The sequence below is a fragment of the Mytilus californianus genome, unplaced genomic scaffold (assembly GCF_021869535.1).
Source record: "Mytilus californianus isolate M0D057914Y unplaced genomic scaffold, xbMytCali1.0.p SCAF_2, whole genome shotgun sequence".
Taxonomy (NCBI): Eukaryota; Metazoa; Mollusca; class Bivalvia; order Mytilida; family Mytilidae; genus Mytilus; species Mytilus californianus.
This window is the reverse complement of record NW_026262668.1, coordinates 116,511,758-116,525,179: the sequence shown is the minus strand read 5'-3', so window position 1 is coordinate 116,525,179 and position 13,422 is coordinate 116,511,758. Positions and strand designations below refer to the sequence as shown.

The following is a 13,422-nucleotide window of genomic DNA, read 5'->3' as shown; positions in this document are numbered from 1 at the left end:
TGTAAACTTCCCAAAAAACGTGTATGGTGTAATGGTGTATGGCATATGGTGCAATGGTAGAAGGTGTATGGTGCTATGGTGTATGGTGTAAGGGGAATGGTGTAATGTGGGATCGGGAATGGTGTGAATGAATGGTGTACGACATTTAAAACTATGCAAAATATTGATAAGAACTGATTTTTAATTTTATACATTAATTTACAATTTTGTGATCAAAATTCGTTTTTTAAAATAAATAAATAATTTTGTAGTCGCATTCTTTCTTTGAAATTAAAATGCATTATGGTGTAATGTGTAAGGTGTATGGTGCAAAGGTGTAACATGTATGGTGTAATGGCACAGGGTGTATGGTGAATGGTGTAATGGTGTATGGTGTTAGTGGGAAGTTTACACCATCCAAGGACTGTATAGTCTTAATCTAATTCCATCCCTTTACCTTTCTAAACAAAACTTACTCTAGTCTTAAGGCATGGTGTCCCTCTTATAATAAAAGTATCTCTAACTATTCTCATTCCTAACCTTTCTAAACAAACCTTACTAAATTTCCCTTGCATAAATCAGGCAACTTCAGTTACATTCAAGAAACTTATTTCTACATAATATTACTGTCTCCAATAAAACAATTTCTATATCATATGCTGCATATTAATCTACCTCTACCCATCATAGTCACAAAAAAAGCATATTAAGTCTTCTTAAAATGCAATAAGCAACAGAAAAGGTAAAGAATGATGGTCCATTTTCTTTGCACCATTCATACGATTTTTTTTCACTAAATCCTTCTATGTTTCAGAGGTAAAAAGCAAAGTAGGTCTAAATGTTCTCAAAATCTATAATTTAATATAGTTTTATAGGATACAAAACAGCCAAATGGTAGGTTGATGCTACCATTGATGGTCTTTCAGGTAAGAAAGCAAGTTAAGGATGTTCGCTACTCTGTTTCAAAATAACAAGCTTTTTAAAAGAAGGTTATAAATTGATAGTATATAAATAAAGTAACTAAAAAAGCTGAAAAAAATGAAGGGTTCATGTGCTTGTTTTCGACATATATGCCATTGAAATTTGGCGGGAAATGATTCTCTCTAGATTTCTTCATACATTTAATATTGGTACCTTTTTTCTTTCAAAAACAATGAAAAAATAACAAGGTTTTTGTAAGATTTTCAAATATGGCTTTTTAAACTACATGTAATAAAATTATGAAAAGAAAAGTAGCAGTCATCAGGCAAAATTTTTAATGGCACTACATGGATAAAACCAGAGGATTCCGAATATCTGGCAAAAAAATCAAAAACAAGAGGAGCGAACATACCTAACTGCCTCTGAACACTGCAATGTTCAACATTAAATATTCTACAGTATATACATAGGTAAACTTTAACAATCTCATTTATAATACATTGCAAATCCTACACAATATTATTCTCATGTCCAGCAAATTATTATTATTTTTTTAAACTGTAGTGATCAAGATTTGTTTTCAAAGATTTACTTGCCATTTCAATGACAACAAGAAGTTGCATGTATTGTTTATTATCACTCATAATTAATAGTACAGATAAACAAGTACCCTAAGTATTTGACAGATCCAAAAAGCACTTAGAAGTCATCACTGACAAGTTGGCTGACAAAATATAAATCCAGTCTATTCAGTTGTACTGGAGAAATGTGACAAAAATATGTGTTGGATGAGCAACATAAATAAAGCTTTACTAAACATAACAGAAACAATACTTTGATAAAACAATATTTGTACTGACATAACAATTAACATATTAAAGAACTTTTCATAACATTCATTTTACACTAATAAAAGCAAAAAACCTCCCCACTTCAAACACCTCAGTACATGTTGTTCATTAATTCAGTCATCTTGTTAAATGATGGTAAAGTACTCACAGTATTACAGAATTGGTCTTAAGTGTTAATTGGCAATGGTCACCATATTCATTCATAATAAAATATATTTTTAAGTTATTTTTACAAAGTGATACCTAAAAATCAGTCTTCAAATCATTTTTCTGTAGATACAACTAAGCTTTTTAAATTCATGAAAACTAAAACCTGTGTACCCACTGGATTATGTGCCTTTAGCAACACGTCTATATTGCAACAGAGAGCATATACTATCAAATTGTAATAACATTTGGTAGACACCTGGCAGAAACGGATCTACTTCTTTAGCTAATTCTTTTGAAGTAGCCCAAAGAGTTTTATGAAGGATCCACTGATGACAATGGACAAGTCATAGAAACAGATTCTTGACAGCCACCCTGGATTATTTTGGATGTTTGGTGTTAACTCACAATAAAATGAACATAAACAAATTGACAACCTTCACTCATACAGGAATTAGTTTTGATAACATATACCACAATTATGCATCATTTTGTTTTGAACCCATTTAAATAGCACCAATATCCATAGTTGAAATTCTACTAACATACAATTATTTAAAAAAAAACAACCAAATACATATACAGATCAACCCTTACAGCAATGTTCATTTCATAACACTTTTTGCAAATGTCTTGGTTTTTTTTTTAATAACAGAAAGAAAAATTCAAAACATTGGATCACAGTACATGTACAAATATCTTGAGAAGAAATATTAAGCTCACATATACTCATTTTTACTTTGGTTTTGTTTTAAAAACTCTGTAAAACTAGGTTTTTCTTCCCAAAATGTATTGCAAGCAAGACAAAAACTGGAATTAACATTAAAATTTTCACTTTTTTCTATGTTTGATCAAAGGTCTCATCTGAAGCTTCCTAGATTTATCTAACATTAAAGCTTATATTACCAATTTATAAACTATATTGTCCCTTTACAGTACTGTATAGAATTTTCACATCATTCTTATTTCCTACATAAAATTTTAATTACAGCCCTTTCATAATTCTAGCAAGACAAATGTTTGTTTGGCTTGCTTGCTTTGTTTGTATCAATGTTTGCTCCAGCATTGTAATTAAGATTGACATCTGCCAAAAATATAAGTAGGCGGAGTTAAATCTGTGTAAAGGTAAATTTGATTATTTGATAATGTCCAATCAAATTTAAATATAATGTATACAAGTTTAAATCCTCCTTTTTATGTTGTTTTCAGGTGTCAATCTTAATTACAATGCTTGAGTAAACATTGATACAAACAAAGCAAGCAAGCCAAACAAACCTTTGCCTTGCTAGCATTATGAAAAGAGCTGCAAGTTTTCCAAAACTTCGAATGCATGCTTTGATGTTGCATATCAAACAGTATTTTATAAATTTCTATTCATACCATGGAATTGTTTACACAACAAAACGTTTTTCATATTTCCCTAACAACATCACTATTTCACTATTACATTTGATAAATTAAGGTTGCTTAATATACTTGTAAAAACTTCTTTCTAGTTTTATATAACTTGATCTAGACATTACGATATTTGTTATGAGATATTTTTACACAGGTATCACATCAGAAAACAAACTGACTAATAACAAGACAATATCTAGTCTATAAATGTTATCACTGGTCATCTCAAATGTGTTCATGACCTTTGTATATTTACATAAAATTTACCTTCAGCATGTACTTCTATATTGCTGAAAAATATCAATAATAACATTTAACAAAACACTCATTGTAAAGCTTAACTGACAAATAATGAATTAAGCTTGATAATTGAATCACCATATCTGAATTATTTCAAATTTGTCTATTTCAAAACCCTAATCATGCATAGTGCCCATGTGCCTGTCTAATGCAAGGAACCTCATTAATGGATATCTTATTTCTTAATGCTATTGTTATTTGGAGAACTTAGTGTTGATGACAGATCTCTGACAGTCTCTGTCTAATGTAGTGACAACTTTAAGACTGAGGGCCATTTGGAGCATGATGTTTTGTCTAGACATCCTTCTATTGTTGAAGACAAATGCTATTAACCCTGAAACATCATCATTCAGAGTTTCCAATACCAAGTCTTACCTTTGTTCCAGTGTATTCACACTTTAAATATGTTGAAAAACAAACATTTAACATAACATTGTAAGTCATATGCAGCTGTTTGCCAAAATGGAATAAAATCTTTTTGGGAACACTGCGCAAAAAATGGACAATGAATAAGTCAATGATCCCAATCACAGCTGGTCTTTGGGGTTACATTCTACCAAAAGTATTGCTGAGAAAAATGTAATTAGAATAAAAGTGTTTCTTGCAATAGTTACAAATGCAATTTTAGTATTTTTCTCTCATTTTCATTGTAAAAAAAATCTCTAATCCCCACACATATTTGAGATTTGGAAGTGTCTTCACTGGGTCCCAGGAATGTTTTAATGGAACATCATTGATGATGGAAAATATAAATTGTCACATAATGAACAGTGGAGGAACACAGTGATGACAATAGCTTACATGGCCCTATCGCCAAGCTTAAAGTGCAGACAACTATTGGATTTTGGGAGGACAGGGGGACAAGACAGACATGATTTACACTATATGTCCCATCCACTAAGTGGCATGGTCATATTAAAGTAGATCATTTAGGATGACAAGAATAACCTTGCATGCCATGTCAGTTGTGTTGTCATCTACATATCAAAATTGACATATTTGACCTAAAACAGCTATTTCACACATCGTTTTAGACAAAAAATACATTTTAGACTCAGCCTAACCAGAAAAAATATGTTTCCCCTGTAGAAATTGTATATATTATGTCTACACGAATATAAAAACAGCAGGGAACTGTTGTATCATGAAGGATGCACAAAGATATTGCGGGTTAAAAAAATAACAAAAAATTTCACCAATACAAAACCTTCTTTTACAATTTGAGAATCCTGATGCATACAAGTGGTACTGTTGAACTGAAATAAAAGCTCAAAAGTAATCAGATGTATACAGCTGTTGTAAATATAGCAACACTATACAACTAAAACAATATTCTTTCGAATAATTCCCTATTTCCTCTTGAAATACCTTGAGAATACCTTTCCACTACCACCCTATCATTTTGGTATTATCTTTCCACCACCTACCTTCACACTTTTAATTTAAAGCCAGTCCTTTTAATCAAAATAATATTCAAATTCAATCCATTTCATACTTTTGCTCTAGAAACTTTCACCATATATATACACATTATTTTGAATACATCTGTATGTATGATACAGTAATAACTATGAGCATTAACCAGATGAAATAAATCCATACACCATGAACTTCTTTTTATTCTAAGCTTCCTCTACAATCATTGATATTGCCACCATTTAGCACAAATCAATTTAGTCTGGCAGCTGTTCAATACACGAGGCTATCTCTTGCATGAAATCTTTCAATTGTTTATGCCCATTTTCCAAAACTGGTCTGCAAAAAAAAATACAATGCTATTTCCAAGTCACATCTTAAGTAAATACTTTCCTATCCTTAGGTATAATCACATTTTTTCCATTTATGTTAATTGTCAATAATCTTGTTTGCTAAGTATGGTAGTTCACAGAGTGTCTTTATGTTACATTAGGTATTACACAATCAAAGTTCAATAACACTGTCAAAGATTGTCAAATCTAAATGGTGCCACACTTATTAACAAACAATTCAACATTAAACACAAAAAAAATTTCTGCCTTAAAGTTGGTCATAAGGTGCAAAAAGCAATTCTGACATTTTTTCATCTTAGTTTTTGACCTGGAAGACAGAGGGATGCTGATAGATGTGTCTCACTGTAGTCTTCATGTAGAGTGGACCCCAACGAAAATTTACAACAAAAGTGGTGAGTTGGGAGTGAACCTGATCTAATTATGGTAGTCTAAAGAAGGTCATTTCCACCAAAAATTTGGATGAATTTGATACTTTGAGTACTAAATAAAGTTTTATGACCAAGGGCCCTGGACTTGCAACCGGAAGTAGTCATTATCAAGCTTATTTCAACAATAAAAACAATCAGTAGTTAAATGCCTGTGGGTTCACACTATTTTTTGGAAGTTTTAGGTCTCTGTACTGCGTGTCCCAGCCACCGTCCAGAAAAATCATTTTTATCGAAGTTAGTTTTTGGGCTCAAACTGCACCTTTAACCTGAGAAACACGACAATAAATAGCATAAGGTTTGGGGAAATGAATCAATTTTGAAATACATATCATACAGTTGACCTTTAAAAATGTAGAGAGCCATGGGACCCAAAAAATGATATTTTGGATAGAGGCTGTAATATTACGGCCCCTGCATGGTAAGGCTTCAAATGAAGAATATCTTACGGTTGTGGTGGGTTTTTACCCGACAATAATGGAATGGGGATTAAAACAGTATTTATAACCAAATTCAAGTAGCATATAATTTTGGGGAAATTTTCTTTCTGGAATTTATTGTAAACTTTTTTGTTTTTAGTAATGCTGGCAGCAATGTCTGTGGATGTTGACATGGAACATAATTATTTTAAAATTGTCAAAGACTAATCAAATTGCAAGTGCTCACTAATTCTCATTTTACTGAAGTTTTTGTCCAATTTTGGAATTTTAGTAATTGTAGCAACAATGTTTGGTTATTGTTTTAGTCGCTGTGCATGACTCTCAAAAACTGATCATAAATGTATCATTTCTACAAAGTTTAGAAAAAAGTGAGACTTCAAATAAATTTTCCATGATTTTTTAAATGATAAAGAATAATATTTGTTTAAGGTGGTACCAAACATCTTGACTAAAATTAGTTTGGCTCGTTTAATTTTCATAAAATTTTGACAAAATATTTACTTTGACCCTTGGACAAAATATGAAAATTTCAAAAAACTTGAACCACACACTTTATCGGAAAAATTTCATTGGATATAAAGCAGTTTGAAAAACACTAATTTTGATCACTGAGAAGCTTAATATTTCCATAACAATAGAATGTGATTAAAACGTTCAGCTGATTTTTTACAGTTATCTCCCTGTAGTGATATGTAAATGCACATTGTGGTTTTGAAGGAGAAGTTCTATTAGGAAGATATATGCAAAGTGATGACAATACACGTCATATTTGGTCAAGGTTAACTTTAATTACTATGTTGTTACTGTATAAATATCCCTTACATCCATGTAGGGTCTGCCAAAATGAATTTAAACGATGCCTTTCAAAGCTTACTATAAGTCATGGGTTTTTTTTCATTGGCTGAAGGTCATACAATGACATATAGTTGTTAACACCCACTTACTTTGGTGGATAGCTGTCTCATTGGCAAGCATACAACATCTTATTTCTAATTCAAACCCATAAAGTATTGCCCATGCCATTTTGTAATAAATTCAAATGATTAAGTCATGCTTTTCTTAATAATATCAGGAAGTCAAAATGTGTGACATTAAAATTTGTAAAGCCCTGTCATGTATGTAACTGATTTCAGACCCTTTCATTGTTATGTATCAAATGAACACGAAGGATATATACCTTTTGTCGTCTGCAGCAAAAAGATCAAGTAGGTCAAATGTTTCAATAGGTCCTTCTGTGTCCTAAAAAAACATCAACTAATCATTAATTTACATCAAAATGCTGTTTTCATTTCCTAATAACTTAAATTTGTACATAGTTAATAATTTGACTAAAGCAAAGTTAAGATTAAGCATTTCAATACATACCGATTTCTCAACATATTGGCAATTTGTAGAAACTGGAATTGTTCTAGGAATTTAAGTGAGGCAAGTTCTCCATGTGGAAATAAATTCCACAGTTTTCCTTTATTTGAAACAAATTTTTAAGGAAATTTCTATTCCCAAACATTGTCAGATTATAAAAAATTATGCCTACCTTAATTAAAATTTTCATGTCATATATATCAATTAGATCTTGAAATGTAATAAACAGGGTAACCAACCTACTGCAAATATTTTTTTATTTAAAAAGAAAATTAAAACCTTCAATCCATTTTTGTTCTTTTTTCATTGATTACAGTTACATTCACTTATCATTATCGTGTTTCATTCACAAATAACAAACCTCTATTTCAATACTGTCATGAAAACTGTTCAAGTGATCACATAGTTCTATGATATTTTCAATGTGTGAACGAATGTCTCCTGGAGGAATCATTAGAGCTCTGTAAAAAAAAGGGAAAGTTTTATAAATTTATGTTCAATTTCTTTTTTAAAGTGTTAAAATTCAGTTTGTTTTGTGTTTTTTTTTTTTATATGTTCATTTTTTTTTTTTAACTTCTATTTCCCCTAAAAGGCCTATTAAATATTAAGTGTTCAGGTTTTTGTTTGTCATATTTTTAGGCAAAATAAGGAGACGATGAATTGTTTGTCTGGTGTGGTCTGTTGTACTGCCCAACATTTTTGGTAGTTCTGTTATCATTTTTATCTTTCATTAAAGCTGAATATTTGTCTTTATTATTGTAAATTAGGATCAGGAGCACCTGAGATCACCCCTGGTTTTTGGTGAGGTTCATGTTGCTCAGTCTTTAATTTTCTATGTTGTGTTTTGTATACTGTTGTTTGTCTTTTCCTCTTTTTCTTTTTTTTGCCATGGTTTGTCAGTTTGTTTTCGACTTTTGAGTTTAATTGTCCCTTTGGTATCTTTCGTTATCTTATCATGCAACTTAAAACATATTCAGCTGTAAAATGTCATGCAAAGGTTATCCTACTGTAGATATTGAAAAAATAAAACAAACTAAACTTTACAAGATATCTTTTTATTTTTTATGTTAGGTTGCTCTTATTTAGAAATACCTTATATCTCATTTTATTCATCAAGTAGTTCCTGATCTTTTTTTGCAAATTAACAACATTAACTTTCTGCAATACTAACTTAATAGTTTTGTTTGTCTCAGCTTGATCAAGGTTAAGGACACCTTCCATACATTAGTATAATTTAAACAGTATTGATGGAGGAACTTGAGTATCCGGAATAATCCATTGGCATTTTCATTGGTGAATGACTATCACATGACAGTGGATTGATATTGAACAGACTGAGACTTATGTGCCGTATAAGTACTCTAGACTGAGACTTACTTGCTATAATAATACTCTAAGTCTTTAACAGCTGGAACAAGTTTGTCACACATATCATACACACGTCTCTGTGGACTATCAGTACTAACTGCTATCTCTTTCAACTCGTTACTTTATAATAAATTAAATATAAAATTCATCAAATAATAATCATGGTAGTAAATTACCAACACATCTATGTTGAAAAGAAAGTTATCAATATACAGGACTTTGTGATTGTGAAAAAATTGTTCCCCTCACTAGTGAAATATCTGTTCTCGTCAAATGATTGGTTGAAATTTGATTATGACGTCAAATTTTCTTGGTTTCTTCTGAATTTCCTATTGTGACGTCATGAAAAAAGGCGACCATGCCTGATGACGTCACATATAAAGAACACAACTTTCTGTAAATCTTTGAAATGGAAGGATAATAATCATTAGAGAAACAGATTCCACCACTATTACTCTCAACAGTAAAATTTTAATTATTTAAAAGCTCGGCAAGCCTCGCACTTTAAATATTAAAATTTAACTGTCTCGAGTGGAGAAATATAGTAACACACTTGTTGCGGTGGTGGAATCTATATTTCTCTTACAGGGGTGGGCTGTTTTTCATGAAGAGAAATTTCTTGTATCAAACTGCACGGAGTTTAAATAAATGGGGAATGTGTCCATGGGACACAGATGATGCCCCCACTTGCATATAACATTATAAAGAGACACGGTTAAAGTGACGCCACCAAAATTCAATCTTGATCTGTGTTTTGTGGTAATAAGCATTGTGTATAAGATTCATAACATTTGGTTGAAGCAAACTTTAGTTAGAGAACGGAAACGAAAAATTCAGCAATTTTTCCATTTGTAAAGGGGCATAACTCTTGAAAGGTAAAAGTGACGCCACCCAAATTCAAACTTGATCTGTGTTGTGTGGTAATAAGCATTGTGTATAAGTTTCATAATATTTAGTTGAGGCAAACTAAAGTTAGAGAACGGAAACCAATTTTTGGACGTATGGACAAGGGTAAAACTTAATGCCCCCTCCGCTATGGCAGGGGCATAATAAAAAGAAATATGAAAACTGTGTGAATTTGATTGGCCATACAGCATTATGAGACGATATTACGACATTTCCTTTGGCTATTCGTTAGGTCATTGATAACTTTCAAAGGTTAAGACAATGTACATTTCGTTCATGGCAACAGACACATGTGATTTCTTCAATAATATACAAAACACTCACACTTTTCACCTGAAAATTTTCTTTATGTGAAATTTTATTACAGTCTGAAGCGTACTAAATGTTTTATAATGCCTGAGGTTTAATTCTGTCGCCTAAACAGGACATATGACGTCACACTGGTATGTGCAAAAGACTAGATCAATGATTCATGGAATTTTTAATTTAACATAATGATAGTGTTGACCACAAGAGAAATAGGTTTAACAACTCATGAGAATTGGAGATCGCTTGATATCAACTCTTGTTATTTAATTGAAATAGTAATAATAAACTCGCCAAAGTCTCGCTTATATTGAAATTAAATAACTCGAGTTGATATTAAGCAATATCCAATTCTGACTCGATATTAAACCTATAATTACCACTAAATCATCTATCAATAATATTTTAAACTACTGTTTGTCATTGGAAATTGCTAAAAAAAAATTGCTTTTAGTCTCATTTAATTTTGATGAAAGTTGGGGACATCTTAGCAAAATTTAGCTTTGCTTGTCTAATACTAGCTTTCAATAAAACAAGTAAGAAATATTCCTTGTCAGAACATTTTACAAGGAAAGCTCTAACATATAATATACTTTTCAATTTTTTTTTAAATATGATTTTACTGCTAACAGAATCAAGCTTTGCTAAATATTTTCTCGCATAGACTATCAAAGCATTTCTGAAAACCACATACCAAGTTTTATGTATGGTATGCCAGATCTGTTGAAGTTTAATTTCTGATTTAGAAAATGGATGCTGTTGTGTTGGGGATTTTGTGTTTCCTGATTTCCTCCTCTTCCGCTGTTTATTTCCTTGACCACTGTGTGATTCTTTATTTCCATGACCACTGTTTGATTGTTTATTTCCTTGACCACTATGTGCTTGTTTACTTCCTTGACTAGACTGAGATAGTTGACTTGCTTGACCACTGTGTGATTGTTTATTTCTGTCATTAGCCTGTGATGATTGAATAGCTTGTCTCTTCTTTGATGTTTGCTGATTTAGAGGTTTGAATGGTGAGGTAGATTTCTTATGCCTTTCTACTTGCTGACAATTCTAAAATATCAATATTCATATTCACATAGACATGAAAAGTTTTTTCACCAATGCAGATACTCTATCTTTGCCAAAAAGATATTTTCAGTATCACTTAGTTAAAGGTCAAAATATTTTCCACTACATGTATCAACAAGACTGCACATGTTGTTGTTGTTGTGCTAAGCATACCCCCTTGTAATTTAATGTATCAGACAACAGGAAGAAGGCTTCATACAGAACCAAAATGTGCACACACATTACAACTCATTATTGGCAAGCTGATGACAATATATGAAATTTTAAGTATAAGCAAACAAGAAGTAACTATCCAACAGATCTTAAATGTGCTCACACATTAAAAATCATCACTTTCAAGCTGCTGACTAAATATTCTGTTTTGTAGAACCTAAGAAAAGTGCTGCAGAAATATTTGTTGGACGAACAGATAGACAGAGTTAATGCAATATAATCAGACCAGTAGTTTCAAGAAAGATTTTTGAACTGCACTTTTCCGAGGTCTGTGTCAGATTAAATGGGGCAGTCACCTTCGATATCATATTTGGTGAATTTGAAAGGATACAATATTTCAACCATGCTTGCAAAATCAAGTTTAATTATTAATTAAGCAAGCAATTATTAAATGTTGTTTTTTAAAACAATTTTTTATGAAACATAATTCAATTAATTATTATCCTTTCTAACATTAATCACCATCTTGAGAGGTTGGAATACTCTTGCCTTAATATGCAAATATGTTGTCCTGAATATGTGTGAAATAGTTGCCACTGGATCTCATCCAAGGAACAAGTAACCCATCATTCCAAATAAAGTCTGTAATTGCTAAAGGAAAGATCAATACTCTTTTGTTATACTTTATGTTAGAGCAGACATTAAGGTTTGTCTGCATAAACATCAGATGCAGTTACAAGCCATCAAAACAAATGATGAAAAAACTTTGATTTAAACTGGCTCTTTGATTTAAAAAAAAACGAAAGTTTTAACAAACAACATCAACTTCATGAGAGATGGAAATAAATTAGATGAGCTAAAAATCATTGTAAAAAAATATTACATGTTTACCTGATTAATATTGGTTTTCTTTGGTCCATGACAACAACTTTTTAGATCTAGTAAATCTGACTTTATCTTGGAAATACTGCTGTTGCAACTAACAAATAAAAACATCTACATTTATGTATGTATAACCCCAACTTTCACATGATAATTTTTCATTACAATCTTGAAATATTTTTGAAAATATAATGTATTTTAGAATAATCATCATAAGATACAGTTAGATCATCATGATAAAATTTCCAAAAAAGAAAACAAAAAACTGTGAGTATTCTTAGATCAGTACTTTTGTGCTTCGATGAGTTTTTACAGTTTGTTCCTATGTTTTGGTGCTACATCACCCTGTCAGGTTAGGGAAGGGTTGAGCACTCAGAAACATGTTTGCATAGCCATTCTGTATGTGCCTGTCCAAAGGCAGGAGCCTGTAATTCAGTGATTTTCTTTGTTTGAGTTCTGTCATATTTTTCATTTATCATTTTGTCGTTGGTTGTTTGAAATGCCAGGGCTTTTTATGCTTAATATAATGGGTTTTACTCATTGTTGAAGGCTGTACAGTGACCTATAGTTAATTACATCCATGTCATTTGGTTTCTGGCAGATAGTTGTCTCATTGGCAATCATACCACAGCTCCTTATTTTTATACCACTTTAATTCATGCAAATTTAAAAAAAAATACAAATGTCAAATAAAATCTATTGTCACTGTAATTGATCCTTAAATATCTTTTTCTCTCCATTAGCTGTCAATGATATCTTTCTTATTTTCATCTATAAAATATTTGACCTACCTCACATGTTTCAGATCTTGGTCTAACAATTGAATGGCGTCACCAATCATCTCTTCAACTATTGACCATTTTATCGTAGCACCTATATCAAATATACACATATGTATAAAGTATGATAAATATGAACAACACATATGTTTTCCCTTATAGTGGTTATGATCATATAGTAATTTGTTTCAAGTTTGAGACCAAGTAAAAAGAACAATTTAAACATTACTGACCTGCATAAATTATATTCACCTCAAGAAGCTGACCTAATAATCAAATCAAAATATCAAATTACAAATCTTGTAATTAAGGTCAATTTCAAGCAGATCTTTGTGTAGGTCTGGAAAACATAAGATTTTTTG

The 13,422-nt window shown here is 31.3% G+C and overlaps 1 protein-coding gene across 1 annotated transcript in view; it reads right to left on the bottom strand.

The window, feature by feature from the left end:
• Positions 1 to 4,970: 4,970 nt before the first annotated feature.
• Positions 4,971 to 13,422, bottom strand: part of LOC127730822 (transcriptional protein SWT1-like) — a 61,682-nt gene continuing 53,230 nt past the window's right edge. Inside the window, exons 17-23 of the mRNA XM_052239414.1 lie at positions 13,073 to 13,154; positions 12,291 to 12,378; positions 10,867 to 11,228; positions 8,970 to 9,080; positions 7,954 to 8,053; positions 7,408 to 7,469; positions 4,971 to 5,351 (exon numbers count right to left, since the gene is read on the bottom strand). Coding sequence (XP_052095374.1) covers positions 5,270 to 5,351; positions 7,408 to 7,469; positions 7,954 to 8,053; positions 8,970 to 9,080; positions 10,867 to 11,228; positions 12,291 to 12,378; positions 13,073 to 13,154 — 887 coding nt within the window. The 3' untranslated portion in view covers positions 4,971 to 5,269. The remainder of the gene's footprint in view (positions 5,352 to 7,407; positions 7,470 to 7,953; positions 8,054 to 8,969; positions 9,081 to 10,866; positions 11,229 to 12,290; positions 12,379 to 13,072; positions 13,155 to 13,422) is intronic.